Source organism: Sinocyclocheilus anshuiensis, unplaced genomic scaffold (genome assembly GCF_001515605.1).
Source record: "Sinocyclocheilus anshuiensis isolate Anshui unplaced genomic scaffold, SAMN03320099.WGS_v1.1 scaffold521, whole genome shotgun sequence".
In the NCBI taxonomy this organism is placed as follows: domain Eukaryota; kingdom Metazoa; phylum Chordata; class Actinopteri; order Cypriniformes; family Cyprinidae; genus Sinocyclocheilus; species Sinocyclocheilus anshuiensis.
The window spans coordinates 87,902-104,189 of NW_015540882.1; the positions used below are offsets into that span (position 1 = coordinate 87,902).

Genomic DNA, 16,288 nt, shown 5'->3' on the forward strand with positions numbered 1-16,288 from the left:
ATTTACGTATTGTTTTATTTTATAAACTACTGACATTTTTTTTCCATAGATCCAAATACAAATTAGGCCTATATTCATATAATGCATTTATTTGCGGAAACGTGGCTTCAAATGTTGAAACTGAAATGTTTTCATTTGAAAAATTGTTTTCAGACCTTGGATATTACAATGAAAACAAAATCTTTAAACAACACAATACTAATGTTGTAGTTCAGTTTTGAGGTTTGTTTGATGGCTTGTAAAAAGCTTCCTCTTATAATAATAACACATTTATGAATGTATTTATTTATAATAAAAATACAGTATAAAGTGTTTTTAAAAATCATTTATTAAGTAGATAAATGCTCAATGTTATTGTTATTATAAAAATTATTTTATATGTTTTATATGAAATTTACAGTTGATGATCTTAATTATTGATTTTATTGATTATTTGTTGCAAAATAACATTACTGTTGTTTTTATAGACACCGCTGTTTGTATGATTTTGTTTAGAGGCTAATTTGGGTCTAAGAGGAAAGCCGTCTTCTCCATATTTTGGTCTGATCTTCAACTGACACCGACAGCTGACCAAACAGACCTGCTGCATTTAGCCTGCTGACTTTATCTCTTAGTGTGAAAGAGTTGTGGCTGGAAGTAGCTTTGTTTACTTTACAATTGCTATATTAATATACTTACTTAACTAAGTGCACATAATTATTACGTTAAGACTTTCTAAAGTCAACATGAAATGCCACGCTCAACCCATTTGATTTCCGTGATATGTTCTTGAAACAGGATATTCATTGAGAAAAATATGTCAAATATCATCAAGTCACATCATATTTAGTTCAAGATCCTGTATGAAGAAAGCAAACAGGGTTAGTTTTGATCTCATGTTGACTTCAAATGAAAGTTAAATGGATTTTTCTGGGATTTTCTGTTTTGCATTCTCTTTTTTTTTTTTTTTGCTTCAGTCGGAATCCAGGATGTTTATCGGTTTGGAGAAAGAGTCTTCCTCGCCCACGGAGAAGCTGGCAAGGAAAGAATCGCTTAAGGTACAATGTGCTTCCCACTCCAGGCAGAGTTCCTGACCCAGTTCTCCAAACAGCAGCTTGTTCGTGGTGTCAGTCAACAGGTGGACGGCACTGAACCTGCATACAGGCACTTCCTCTACTAGAGGAAATACTCTGAAATATTTATTCAAATATTATTACAGCTTTTCATCTGGCCTATTTTTTTGTTTTTACTTTGAAAGGCTACAAATTTTATCTAATCAAACTTTGCATGCATGAAAGGTCTGTGGCTAATAACGTTTTGTGTCATTTTTGTACTGATGAACAGCTTCTTATAACTTAAGTTTGCAATATTCAAAACATCAGCTCCACTTCCTTGTTTGTGCTACAGAATTACATTTTCACAGAAATTTCACACTCTTCATGGGAAACACATTCATTTCGGGGGCCCATCCATTCTAAAAAAATATTACAAATATTTTTGTTAATTGAAATAAATGATAAATATTAGAGGAAAACCCTTTTAAAAAAAATAAACATTTTATTTAAATTAGAATTTCTAATTAATTTCTCATTTCTCATTTTCATTTAAGTTCTGAATTGACTAAAGTACTAAAATGACTAAAGCTTAAAATGAAAATAAAGCAACATTTTAAAAAGTAAAACTAATAAACAGTACTAAAACGAAATAAAACTGACAATAAAAAAGTTACTGAAAAAAATTGTAAAATACTACTAAAATAAAAATAAAATAATGGCTTTTATAAATTTAAATTCAGTTCCTAAATGTAACATTTAGATAGATATGTTGATTTCTCGTGAATCTGACTTTACTTTAGATGAGTGATGTTTGCCTTGTCCAATCAGAGTTCTTCTCCACAATCTAAAATTAAATCATTAAAGTAGAGATTTAAAGTTGGTGTATAAGTGGTATATCTGTTGTATATAATATGAAGTGACATCTGTGATATAAAAAATCAATAACAAAATACCCAAACTCTATACAAGAGTCAACAGATAAATTGTTCAATAGAGAGATTTCAAAACTAAGCAAAACCTGGAACTTCAAATGGATTTTAATTATGAACACGAGTCCAGTTCATCTACGTTTTAACTGGGAGCTCCACTGTTGCTGTTTGTAGCTCTTTGATGTTGTATATGGAGCACTCTAGTGTTCAACAAGGTTTATAGACATTTTACATGTCGTGCTGCCCACTTGCACCCCCTAGCTGATGTCTGAGCAATGCATTAAACCTTGACCTTTCATATCGTAGGTTCAGAAGAAGAACTATCGACAGGAAAAGAGGAGGGTTGCCAAAGAGCTTTTCAGTGCACTTAAGGATCCAAGTGTGGTTATTATGTCCAACTGGCTAAAGGTCGGTAAACCTCATTGGTTTTCATTTTAATCATTTGAATAATTTCTCAGTAGCTTTAAAATGTGATTCTTGGATGCATCAGATTCGGGGGTCGTTGAAGAGTTGGACGAAATTGTGGTGCATCCTGAAGCCCGGCATTCTCCTGATATACAAGACGACCGGTTCAGATCACTGGGTGGGAACGATTCTTCTCAATGCCTGCAAACTCATCGAAAGGCCATCAAAGAAGGACGGATTCTGCTTCAAACTCTACCATCCGCTGGACAAGTCCATATGGGCCATGAAGGTTAGACAACAGCATCTCTAAAATGCGATGTTTGCTTGACCTCATTGTTGGGACTGATGGGTATGTGTTTTTTCAGGGCCCAAAAGGAGAATCTGTGGGCTCCATCACACAACCCTTACCTAGTAATTACCTGATCTTCAGAGCAGCGTCCGAATCTGATGGTGAGCATTGGTGTTTGTCTTCTGTGAAACTGTCTTCTCAATATGGAGTCCATTTGAGGATCACAACCTGTGGTTTATTCCAGGACGCTGTTGGATGGACGCTCTGGAACTGGCTCTCAGCTGCTCCAGCCTGTCTAAGATGATGGCGAAGAGCGGCAGGGATGGAGATCTGAGCAGCTCCTCTGAGTCCTCACACATACTGCAGCTGCTGCAGAGCTCGGCTCTCACCGACCAGGACCTGCTGCAGTGAGTTTGATCTCTCCTACATCAGGGGTCCTCAACTTTGGACCTCGTGATCCACTTTCCTGCAGCGTTCAGCTCCAACCCTTATCAAACACACCTGAACAAGCTAATCAAGGTCTTCAGGATTACTACAGAATTGCATGTAGGTGTGTTTAATCCAGGTTGGAGCTCATTTCTGTAGGAAAATGGATCTCGAGGTCCAGAGTTGAGGACCCCTGCTCTACATCAACACTGCTGTCGGTGTGTCACAGGATATTTTTTGGCACAAAACTGTTCACATCAGATTCATTGCAACTAAATTACAAAAAAAAAGAAGATATGAATTATTTTGAGTTTTGGAGAATAGTTTTTGGTACCAAAATATTTGCGTAAACTACGATATGACTAAAGCTTGAAATATTCTCAAACAATTATTGGCCAAATTTATATACTCTAAAAAATAAGCATTTTAAAAAAATTATGCATCCTCCAAATAAAATGACCAATTATTGCTGAAAGATATGAAATATTCACACTTTTGGCACTAAAACTATCAGGTAAGATGTGCCTAAATGAGTTGAACACATGAAATAATTTCAAAATATTTCTGGCACCAAAACTATTTGCTTAAACTACTTTAGGACTAAACTGACACAAAATCAATAGAATATTCACAGAATAAATGTGAAATATTCTCAAACTTTTTTGGCCAAATTTTTGCTATTTTCCTTTTTTATTTTTTCAGTGATACATTAATATAACCCCATAAATGTAATGCATTTTTGTACTTATTTTACTGTTATTTTCGGGATCTACTGACAGTGATAAAGATCTACCAGTCGATCGCCATCGACGGGTAGCTGTAGCTGAATAAAACGCAGATAGAGACATTTTAACTCAGGAAACCTGAAGACAATAAACATGCGATTGCACAAAATATATGGTATCTGTGTTCTTCAAGCAATCTTGGGTATTTTTTTATAAGGATAAAGTATATTTATAATGCAATGCTAATCGACATAGCCTTTATCACTGTATATAATGCTATTAAATAGTATGATTTCTGCCTTATTCTGTGATACAAAACCACGTCTGATCACAAAAATAAGTTATTTCAAACACTCGACTATGTTATGAAGTTAATATGGAGAAAAAGCATGTCAATAAATTAAAATATCTTTGTTGGACAACAGGTTTGTAAACGACTCATACACATGTAAAACTGTGTCGCACATGTGCTACTGTAGTACATTTACTCATTTTACGATTGTTGTCTCTGTACAGCCCTATCCAAACCTGTTCCAGATTGTAGAAGGAGCTGCTCAATTTCACGTCCGCCTTCCTTCACGTCATTCCACACAGTCGCACACAGAAATATGTCAACAACTAGACTTTATCGTTATTATCGCGGGAAGATGAATTCTTATCGTGTGGAGAATTTTTACCGGTATATCGCAAACGATAAGATATCGCCCATCCCTACAAGAGACACATGCAAGAGCTTACTGCTTCTGAATCACTACGGTCATTCGCACTTGCTTGGCAATCACCCAGAATGCATTAGCAACCAACTAAAAACCCTAGGAACTGCATAGCAACTGGCTACAAACCTCTCAGAACACCTTAGCAACCACATAGCAATGCCCTGGAAACCACCTAAAACACCTGATAGAAATGCACTAACAAACATTAAAAACACCCAAGCCATGTAGCAATGCCCTGGCAGCCACACAGAACACCCTAGCAACTGCAATTAACACTTTAGGAATTTCATAACACCAGAAACACCTAAGCAACCACACAGCAACACCCTCGCAACCACCTAGAACACTCGAGGAACTGCATAGAAAAATGCTGAAAGTGTCTCAGAACACCTTAGCAACCACATAGCAACACCCTGGCAACCACCTAAAACTCTTAAGGAACTGCATAGAAACATGTTAAAAGTGTCTCAGAACACCTTAGCAACCGCATAGCAACGCCCTGGCAACCACTTAGAAGACTCAAGAAACTGCATAGAAATGTATTCTAAATCTCTCAGAACACCTTAACAACCACATAGCAACATCCTGCCAACCGTGTAGAACACTCGAGGAACTGCATAGAAACATGCTATAAATCTGTCAGAACACCTTAACAACCAGATAGCAATGCCCTGGCAACCACCTAGAACATTTAAACAACTGCATAAAAACATGCTATAACCCTTGCAGAATAACTTAGCAACCACATAGCAGTGCCCTGGCAACCACCTAGAAGACACGAACATTGCATATCGATGACTAAGAACATCTTAGTTGCATAGCAACACCCTAGTAACCACCTAGAACACGCTAGCAACCACACAGCATTGTGCTACAAACAAATCTGATCGAAATAAATTATGCACAATAAAGGACATTTATTAAGAAATAAAAATGTGAAAAAAAAAATTCTTTCAACTTCAGAGCCGACTATGTTTTGATATGCTGTTGTTGTTTTGTTTGTTTTTTAATAATTAGCAAAAATGTTTTTGACTGTAGTGATTGATGTTAATGCTGTGTTTGTGTGTTGGTGTGGGTGTGTGTGTGTGTTCTGCAGGTAATGAATCGGAGAGGAACGGTTTGCCCTTACTGAGGGACGAGGTCAGTCCGGTCCGCTCGCCCAGCAGCGCGGTGCGTTCAGCTTCCTGTTGACTACGAGCATGAAATATGATGGCATCATAATGCAGATGGGAAAGAAAAAAGCCTGTACTTGTGGTTGAAGAGCTTTTCCATAACACATCCGTTACTTCAGCCCACTTACTAGTTAAACTTTCACTAGTGTTTTTTGTTTCTGAATGCTTCTAAATGAGAGATTAAAGGATTCACTAGACCTTTGTGAAAGTATACGTATATTTATATGTATATTACATTTACGTATTGTTTTATTTTATAAACTACTGACATTTTTTTTCCATAGATCCAAATACAAATTAGGCCTATATTCATATAATGCATTTATTTGCGGAAACGTGGCTTCAAATGTTGAAACTGAAATGTTTTCATTTGAAAAATTGTTTTCAGACCTTGGATATTACAATGAAAACAAAATCTTTAAACAACACAATACTAATGTTGTAGTTCAGTTTTGAGGTTTGTTTGATGGCTTGTAAAAAGCTTCCTCTTATAATAATAACACATTTATGAATGTATTTATTTATAATAAAAATACAGTATAAAGTGTTTTTAAAAATCATTTATTAAGTAGATAAATGCTCAATGTTATTGTTATTATAAAAATTATTTTATATGTTTTATATGAAATTTACAGTTGATGATCTTAATTATTGATTTTATTGATTATTTGTTGCAAAATAACATTACTGTTGTTTTTATAGACACCGCTGTTTGTATGATTTTGTTTAGAGGCTAATTTGGGTCTAAGAGGAAAGCCGTCTTCTCCATATTTTGGTCTGATCTTCAACTGACACCGACAGCTGACCAAACAGACCTGCTGCATTTAGCCTGCTGACTTTATCTCTTAGTGTGAAAGAGTTGTGGCTGGAAGTAGCTTTGTTTACTTTACAATTGCTATATTAATATACTTACTTAACTAAGTGCACATAATTATTACGTTAAGACTTTCTAAAGTCAACATGAAATGCCACGCTCAACCCATTTGATTTCCGTGATATGTTCTTGAAACAGGATATTCATTGAGAAAAATATGTCAAATATCATCAAGTCACATCATATTTAGTTCAAGATCCTGTATGAAGAAAGCAAACAGGGTTAGTTTTGATCTCATGTTGACTTCAAATGAAAGTTAAATGGATTTTTCTGGGATTTTTCTTTTTTGGCTTCAGTCGGAATCCAGGATGTTTATCGGTTTGGAGAAGGAGTCTTCCTCGCCCACGGAGAAGCTGGCAAGGAAAGAATCGCTTAAGGTACGATGTGCTTCCCATTCCAGGCAGAGTTCCTGACCCAGTTTCTCTAAACAGCAGCTTGTTCACCGTGTCAGTCAACAGGTGGACGGCACTGAACCTGCATACAGGCACTTCCTCTACTAGAGGAAATACTCTGAAATATTTATTCAAATATTATTACAGCTTTTCATCTGGCCTATTTTTTTGTTTTTACTTTGAAAGGCTACAAATTTTATCTAATCAAACTTTGCATGCATGAAAGGTCTGTGGCTAATAACGTTTTGTGTCATTTTTGTACTGATGAACAGCTTCTTATAACTTAAGTTTGCAATATTCAAAACATCAGCTCCACTTCCTTGTTTGTGCTACAGAATTACATTTTCACAGAAATTTCACACTCTTCATGGGAAACACATTCATTTCGGGGGCCCATCCATTCTAAAAAAATATTACAAATATTTTTGTTAATTGAAATAAATGATAAATATTAGAGGAAAACCCTTTTAAAAAAAATAAACATTTTATTTAAATTAGAATTTCTAATTAATTTCTCATTTCTCATTTTCATTTAAGTTCTGAATTGACTAAAGTACTAAAATGACTAAAGCTTAAAATGAAAATAAAGCAACATTTTAAAAAGTAAAACTAATAAACAGTACTAAAACGAAATAAAACTGACAATAAAAAAGTTACTGAAAAAAATTGTAAAATACTACTAAAATAAAAATAAAATAATGGCTTTTATAAATTTAAATTCAGTTCCTAAATGTAACATTTAGATAGATATGTTGATTTCTCGTGAATCTGACTTTACTTTAGATGAGTGATGTTTGCCTTGTCCAATCAGAGTTCTTCTCCACAATCTAAAATTAAATCATTAAAGTAGAGATTTAAAGTTGGTGTATAAGTGGTATATCTGTTGTATATAATATGAAGTGACATCTGTGATATAAAAAATCAATAACAAAATACCCAAACTCTATACAAGAGTCAACAGATAAATTGTTCAATAGAGAGATTTCAAAACTAAGCAAAACCTGGAACTTCAAATGGATTTTAATTATGAACACGAGTCCAGTTCATCTACGTTTTAACTGGGAGCTCCACTGTTGCTGTTTGTAGCTCTTTGATGTTGTATATGGAGCACTCTAGTGTTCAACAAGGTTTATAGACATTTTACATGTCGTGCTGCCCACTTGCACCCCCTAGCTGATGTCTGAGCAATGCATTAAACCTTGACCTTTCATATCGTAGGTTCAGAAGAAGAACTATCGACAGGAAAAGAGGAGGGTTGCCAAAGAGCTTTTCAGTGCACTTAAGGATCCAAGTGTGGTTATTATGTCCAACTGGCTAAAGGTCGGTAAACCTCATTGGTTTTCATTTTAATCATTTGAATAATTTCTCAGTAGCTTTAAAATGTGATTCTTGGATGCATCAGATTCGGGGGTCGTTGAAGAGTTGGACGAAATTGTGGTGCATCCTGAAGCCCGGCATTCTCCTGATATACAAGACGACCGGTTCAGATCACTGGGTGGGAACGATTCTTCTCAATGCCTGCAAACTCATCGAAAGGCCATCAAAGAAGGACGGATTCTGCTTCAAACTCTACCATCCGCTGGACAAGTCCATATGGGCCATGAAGGTTAGACAACAGCATCTCTAAAATGCGATGTTTGCTTGACCTCATTGTTGGGACTGATGGGTATGTGTTTTTTCAGGGCCCAAAAGGAGAATCTGTGGGCTCCATCACACAACCCTTACCTAGTAATTACCTGATCTTCAGAGCAGCGTCCGAATCTGATGGTGAGCATTGGTGTTTGTCTTCTGTGAAACTGTCTTCTCAATATGGAGTCCATTTGAGGATCACAACCTGTGGTTTATTCCAGGACGCTGTTGGATGGACGCTCTGGAACTGGCTCTCAGCTGCTCCAGCCTGTCTAAGATGATGGCGAAGAGCGGCAGGGATGGAGATCTGAGCAGCTCCTCTGAGTCCTCACACATACTGCAGCTGCTGCAGAGCTCGGCTCTCACCGACCAGGACCTGCTGCAGTGAGTTTGATCTCTCCTACATCAGGGGTCCTCAACTTTGGACCTCGTGATCCACTTTCCTGCAGCGTTCAGCTCCAACCCTTATCAAACACACCTGAACAAGCTAATCAAGGTCTTCAGGATTACTACAGAATTGCATGTAGGTGTGTTTAATCCAGGTTGGAGCTCATTTCTGTAGGAAAATGGATCTCGAGGTCCAGAGTTGAGGACCCCTGCTCTACATCAACACTGCTGTCGGTGTGTCACAGGATATTTTTTGGCACAAAACTGTTCACATCAGATTCATTGCAACTAAATTACAAAAAAAAAGAAGATATGAATTATTTTGAGTTTTGGAGAATAGTTTTTGGTACCAAAATATTTGCGTAAACTACGATATGACTAAAGCTTGAAATATTCTCAAACAATTATTGGCCAAATTTATATACTCTAAAAAATAAGCATTTTAAAAAAATTATGCATCCTCCAAATAAAATGACCAATTATTGCTGAAAGATATGAAATATTCACACTTTTGGCACTAAAACTATCAGGTAAGATGTGCCTAAATGAGTTGAACACATGAAATAATTTCAAAATATTTCTGGCACCAAAACTATTTGCTTAAACTACTTTAGGACTAAACTGACACAAAATCAATAGAATATTCACAGAATAAATGTGAAATATTCTCAAACTTTTTTGGCCAAATTTTTGCTATTTTCCTTTTTTATTTTTATTTTTTATTTTTTAGATCCCTCCTGTCGTCTCCCCATTATTTTTGTTTATCGATAAAATGCCAAAAAGCACAGAATAGCTTTTGCATATTTTAAACCTATGTTAAAGTCGGCCACCTTCACAGTGTTATTGCAAAAATGATCTATTACTGCCCTTACAAAACCTTTAATGCATTTAATGCATACTTAATGGACATTAAACAACAACAACTTCTGTATATATCTGTATATGTGTATTTCTATTATATATTTATCATTTATTATAATTTAGTATAAATGCTAAATGGTTAAATACAAAAATACAGTAAATATGTTGCACAGTATGTTGAAATACTATGACGTTAATATTGTGTGACTTAAAATACCATCAATCAAAATCAATAGCTGAAATCACAGGCCCTATATCCATGACAAATTGTGATTAATCACCAAACATTAATAACAGATTTACATGATAATCAAATAATATTCCAATGAGATTCAAAGTGTATTTAAATGACAGTGTTTCTGAACCTGAGAGGAAGAGAAATAGTAGTTGTTTGCCAGTGATATCCTTCAGCTGTCAATCATTTATATATTCCTAACCCCACCTTTTTATAGCCGCTTTGACGCTCTCGTCCAATCAGCTGCGCCCTACAGGTTTACGTAACAGGCAGAGGAGCAGGAAGAGATGAGGAGAATGTAAACCCAACACCACCATCAGCACACACACACACACACACACACACACACACACACACACTCGTACAAGTGCATCAGACAAGCTGTGAAGCAGGAAAAACAGCTTTGGAAAACACGTTACTGCTGAACTTTCCTGTGCAAACATCAATCCAAACAGGAACTACAGAGGAAAATCACTGTATGTTGACTGTGAACAAGGGCTTTTTCTGAGGTTTTCTCATTTTTTGTTTACCAGTCTTTGGAGTTTCAGGAATAATATATTCTTGGCAAGGTAAGGACTCATTTTTTGCTTTGCTTGCTGGTCATTCTTGTTGACAGCCAGTGACGCAGGACATAAGCTGGTTTTCCTGTGATCTCTGTGTCAAAGAGATGATTTAATGTCACGCGTAAGATCAGATTACTAATGCAAGACTCTTTTTGCTAGTCAGATGATTCATGTTTCTCTTTAGAGATTCGTTGCCTATTGCAGAAATTTTGAAAATAGCGTTCCTGCTCGTATAATGAACCTCTTGTGACCATGGTGACTGCCCTCTCATTCAAATTACTCGTGAAGATGATCATCATGTGGTTTGTTGCTTTGGCAACTGATCTTGACGAGCTTTGAACTTGAACATAATACCAAATCTCACTGAGATAAAGCAGAATAAACAATTAACATTAAAGAAAAGAATTATTTTTTAATAGAAATTAAAGAATAAATAATAAAACATGTTTAAAATGTGTGTAGAATGAATATAATTGAATAAATGCAGCCGAATCAAATCTCACATGGTCATTTGTTTGTGTGTTTTTGTTAAAGGTTGAATGACTCCATGTTGGAAAACCATATGGAGAACGACGCCAACTCGGACAAATCGGAGAGGGAGGCGCATGAAGACTCGGACAATGCGACCAATGAGAACGGAGGCAGATTGACGGAGGAGAGCGATATGGACCAATCAGATGACGTGTGCCTGCAGGCCACAGCGTTTGTTGAAGAAGCCCATGAAGAGATAGGAGAGGTGATAAGTTAATATGGCTTCATCACAGTCTGTGTTTGGTCTGAATGAACTGCTTTGTCCAACAAGAGCTAGTTAATTATATTTCGGTTATGCAGTGACATATTATACACGGTCATGTCGATGAAGACATGCTAAAACAAAGAGAAATTGTGTGTTAATCAATTAAAATGTTCCCGGAGTACTTTTTTTTTTCGGCTTAAATGTTTTAAACCTAAAGAAATGAATAGGACTTTTGAGTCGGCATGAAACAATACAACAATTCATTGAAGGATTTTTTTTTTTCAGCAAAAATTGAGTGGATCATGAAAAATGGATGCAAATTATTGTCTGATTTGAAACATATTTGAGAAAACAATTATTTGCATAAACTACAATATGACTACATTTGAAGCGTGAAATATTGGCCAAATTTTGTTGTTCTGTAAAACATAGCAATTGAACATTTAAAACAATAATTTTGGCACTGAAACCATTCATATCAGGTATGATGCACCTAAATTACTGTAACGCATGAATTACTTGCAAACAATTTCTGTCCCAAAAGCTATTTGCATAAACTACTGTAGGACTAAACTGACACAAAAGTAATAAAATATTGACAAAGATTTTGGCACCAAACTGTTCACATCAGATACAGTGCGACTAAATAGCATGAAAGTATAAATTATACCGTTTTTGGAACAAAACCATTCGCGTAAATATTTGTTTTATGTGATTCTATATCCTCACCAGTAGGGGTCAGTATAACATCAAAGAATAATGTGTTATTGGCCAGTGAAACAGACAAAAAAAATGAATTGGTGCACCTTTAAATTAGTCAATAACACAAGCAACTTTAATTTAAAAGAATATGAATGACAATAGGTCCCTTTTACATTCATATTTATGCATTTAGCAGATGATTTTATCCAAAATGACTTGAATTGCATTCAAGGTATATATACTGTCAGTGGTGTGCAGTGGTGTTCTGATTACTCACTAAAAACTCCCACAGATCATGTTTTCAGGCCATTTCAACTCTTATTTTGACGTAACAAAGTGGTTATATCTAAGTATGTGAGTTGTTTACTTTACTAAAGTTCCCATTCATGCCATTATATTGTTCATTCAGACTGATTCGCAAACGCTGAACACGCATGAACACAAGAGGTGGGATTTATGGCATGAACCAATCACAGCCGAACATAACCAGTCAGATCCAATCATATCGCGATGGAGGCATTGCCTCCTCTCGCGTGATTTCCCCCCATTCATCTCAGTTACCCCCCACCAAACTCATCGCATGCTTTAGGGGGTCTGTTAAAACTCAATGGGCTCAGGGGAGGCGAGAGAGACGCGGACTCCAGCTGTGGCTTTACCTGCTGGTGTCGCTGTTGCACAGTGTTTCTTTAGAAAAACAAGTGATTTATACACTTTTTAATGTTATATTTTGTAATATTGCCATTGTTTTATTTTTGTACTACGAATTTATTTTTTTTTTCTCATCCAATATTTTGAGGAGACACTGCCTCCCTTGCCTACTCGGAGGAAACGCCCCTGTATGCTGTATATTTTCTGTTGTCTTCATAGGTTGGCGAGGCATCCCAGGTCGAGACGGTCTCAGAGGAGAATAAGGGTTTGATTTGGACTCTCCTGAAGCAGCTGAGGCCAGGGATGGACCTGTCTAAAGTGGTTTTGCCAACGTTTATCCTGGAGCCACGTTCATTTCTGGACAAGCTGTCGGATTACTACTATCACGCTGACCTGCTGTCCCAGTGAGCACCTCATTATCATCTCTACTGCAAGCAGACACACTTTACTGAGACTAGCGGTTTTCGCTTTCAGTGGGTTTGTTGGAGAAGAGATAATGGTATATGTTTGTGTTTCAGGGCTGTGATGGAGGAGAGCCCATACTGCAGGATGAAGCAGGTCTTGCGCTGGTATCTGTCAGGCTTCTACAAGAAACCAAAGGCAGGTTTTGGGTGAAATGCTCATTTTAGATTGAGAATAATGAGCCAGTTCACAGTTTCCATACATGGATTTTATGCATATTTTGGGATATCAAATAAAAACACCACCATTTGTTTTGAAAAATACATTTTAAAATACAATTTGTAATTTATTAATATATTATTTTCCAGTCCTCAGTGTCACGTGATTCTTCAGAAATCCATCTAATATGCTGATTTGCTACTCAACAAACATTTCTTATTATTATCAATGTTGAAAACAGTTGTGCTGCTTCGTATTTTTGTGGAAACCATGAGGAATTGTTTTTCATATTTCTATGATAAATACTAAGTTCAAAAGAATAGCACAGAATAAACAATATTTATTCTAAAATAAAGTTATTCTAAAATAAAAAAGTTTTTATTATAAAACAAAAAATATATTCTAAAATAAAACAATATAATTATTGTTATAAAACAAAACAATATATTTAATCTAAAAATAAAATGCATATTTATTATAAAATAAAAATGTATATTATTATAAATTGAAATAAACATAACTTCTCAGCATCATTACTCCAGTCTTCAGTGTCACAGAAATCATTCTATTATGATGATTTTCTTCTCATGAAATATTTATTATCAATGCTGTGAACAGTTTTTAGCTTCATATTTTTTTGCAGTGATGCATTTTTTCAGGATTCTTTTATGAATAGAAAGTTCAAAAGAACAGCATTGATTTGTTTTTCTGATATTATTGTTATTATTATATTTGTTTTGTAACATTATAAATGTCTTTACTGTCACTTAATGCATCCTTGCTGAATAGATGTATTAATTTCTTAAAAAAAATAAAAACTGACTGAAGGGTGTGCGTATGATTTATATTTACACTAATTGTGCGTTTCTTGTCTTTCAGGGTCTGAAGAAACCGTACAACCCTATTTTAGGAGAGATGTTTCGATGCTGCTGGCTGCATCCACAAACAGACAGCTGTACATTTTACATCGCAGAGCAGGTGAGACTCTAGAATCAAGTGGTAACAATTAAAATAGCATTAAATAAAATAAAGATGATCAAACCAAGTGGCATTTTAAAACAATGGACTGATATTCAGACAAGTTTTTGGACACTTTCCGGTTGTCTACATGTCTGTGGTCTGTAGTGGTTACTCTGTCTTCCTCTGCATACATCGTAAACATGACAATCTCTGTTTGTAATATTAATGGAAACTGAGAAGCTCGTGTGATAAGCAGTTGACTTTTGTACTTTCAGGTTTCTCATCACCCTCCCGTTTCAGCTTTCTACATCAGCAATAGGAAGGACGGATTCTGCATTAGTGGAAGCATTCTGGCCAAATCCAAGTTTTATGGTATATATGCTGCAATTCAAATACAGACATGCAGTGATCTGCATACAAAAGCTTTGTGCTCTTGTTATGTGATGCTGGTTCTAAGTTCAGTGTGGTTTCTTAAAGGGAACTCGCTGTCTGCCATACTCGACGGAAAGGCCAGGCTCTTGTTTCTGACCCGAGATGAAGAGTATATCATCACAATGCCATACGCTCACTGTAAAGGTGATGGACTCTTAAGTTTCATAATTAAATAATGTGATGATTTTTAAATTAGGCCTTAAAGATATAGTACACCCATAAATAATAAGTATTCTTTATCATCAAGGGGGGAAACAAAAAAACTACATTATTTTATCATTATTTACTCGCCCTCATTTAATTCCAAAAACATATGCTAATATTTGTATTATTATTTGCTATTTTTATTATTATTTTCAATGACATTAAGCAAATAATCAACGTATTAAATAATAAAACTGTCAACGTTATTGTTTTTCTAAAACAAAATAAAATATATATTATGTTAAACAAAAAAAAAATCATTTTTGTCTAGAATAACATTTTTTAATAAAACATAAACAATATTATAAAATAAAAATCATAATGTATTCTAAAAACTAATATTACATTTTATTGTTGTTTTATTGTTTTATTTTAATTATAACAAGTATATTTAGCTTGTTATTATTAATATTACTAAATGCTATATTTTAATATAATTTAATATTTACATTTATTTTAATATATATCATATGCTAATATTATTATTGTTATTTGCAGTGACATTAAGGTGAGTAAATAATAATAAAACTGTCAATGTTAATGTTTTCGTGAAACATTAATAAATGTAAATTGTCTCGTTCTTACAGGGATTCTGTATGGAACAATGACATTAGAGCTCGGTGGAAAAATCACCATTGAGTGTGAAAAAACACAATGTTACACAGAACTTGAATTCAAATTAAAGGTATTTTGGAAACCCAAACTGAATTAATGCAACTTAATAATTTTTTTTTTTAATTATAATCTTACAACTGTTGTCTTTTTCTCTATTCCAGCCTTTTCTTGGCAGCTCTTGCAACGTTAACCAGATTTCTGGAAAGATCCGTATTGGCGAAGACGTTCTGGCCACAGTAGACGGGCACTGGGTAAGAATAATTTCACATACTTGCATAAAAGAATATATATATTATATTATATATTATATTTTTTCTAAAGTAAAAAATAAAATAAAATATTTTTTAATTAAACATATTGTAAAATAAAACAAAATAAAAAATATAATACAGTATGTTTGGCTTTTTTCATCAGTAGTTTACAGGAAGATAACTTAATCCTTCAAGTGTCTCTTCAAAGCTAAGAGAAGATAGGACAGAACTTTGTTGATCCCTATGGGGGAAAGTGCACAGGTTATCACAGCAGCTGACAGCACAGACATGTCTGAAACCCCAATCTTTCGGCAGGACAGTAAAGTGCACCTGACTGAGAAGAGGACGGGCCAGCAGGAGGTGCTGTGGAACGCCGGTCCAGACATACGCAGACAGCGGCTGAAGAGACAGGTGGTGCAGGTCGACCAGCAGGAGGCGTTCGAGTCTGAGAGGTGCACAAACCCAAAACACCAAACCAATAA

The 16,288-nt window shown here is 35.2% G+C and overlaps 2 protein-coding genes across 2 annotated transcripts in view; both read left to right on the forward strand.

The window, feature by feature from the left end:
* Nucleotides 1-445: 445 nt before the first annotated feature.
* Nucleotides 446-3,068, forward strand: LOC107688569 (oxysterol-binding protein-related protein 8-like). The gene is made up of 6 exons (XM_016486274.1): nucleotides 446-860; nucleotides 957-1,037; nucleotides 2,270-2,371; nucleotides 2,454-2,657; nucleotides 2,734-2,818; nucleotides 2,902-3,068. The coding sequence occupies exons 1-6, from the start codon at nucleotides 843-845 to the stop codon at nucleotides 3,066-3,068; spliced, it is 657 nt and encodes a 218-aa protein (XP_016341760.1). The 5' UTR covers nucleotides 446-842.
* Nucleotides 3,069-6,385: 3,317 nt separating this feature from the next.
* Nucleotides 6,386-16,288, forward strand: part of LOC107688553 (oxysterol-binding protein-related protein 5-like) — a 14,554-nt gene continuing 4,651 nt past the window's right edge. Inside the window, exons 1-15 of the mRNA XM_016486251.1 lie at nucleotides 6,386-6,791; nucleotides 6,867-6,947; nucleotides 8,181-8,282; nucleotides 8,365-8,568; nucleotides 8,645-8,729; nucleotides 8,813-8,975; nucleotides 11,172-11,373; nucleotides 12,943-13,127; nucleotides 13,242-13,323; nucleotides 14,224-14,322; nucleotides 14,580-14,676; nucleotides 14,782-14,880; nucleotides 15,528-15,625; nucleotides 15,717-15,806; nucleotides 16,122-16,258. Of these exons, the coding sequence (XP_016341737.1) occupies nucleotides 6,774-6,791; nucleotides 6,867-6,947; nucleotides 8,181-8,282; nucleotides 8,365-8,568; nucleotides 8,645-8,729; nucleotides 8,813-8,975; nucleotides 11,172-11,373; nucleotides 12,943-13,127; nucleotides 13,242-13,323; nucleotides 14,224-14,322; nucleotides 14,580-14,676; nucleotides 14,782-14,880; nucleotides 15,528-15,625; nucleotides 15,717-15,806; nucleotides 16,122-16,258 (1,742 nt within the window). The 5' untranslated portion in view covers nucleotides 6,386-6,773. The remainder of the gene's footprint in view (nucleotides 6,792-6,866; nucleotides 6,948-8,180; nucleotides 8,283-8,364; nucleotides 8,569-8,644; nucleotides 8,730-8,812; nucleotides 8,976-11,171; nucleotides 11,374-12,942; nucleotides 13,128-13,241; nucleotides 13,324-14,223; nucleotides 14,323-14,579; nucleotides 14,677-14,781; nucleotides 14,881-15,527; nucleotides 15,626-15,716; nucleotides 15,807-16,121; nucleotides 16,259-16,288) is intronic.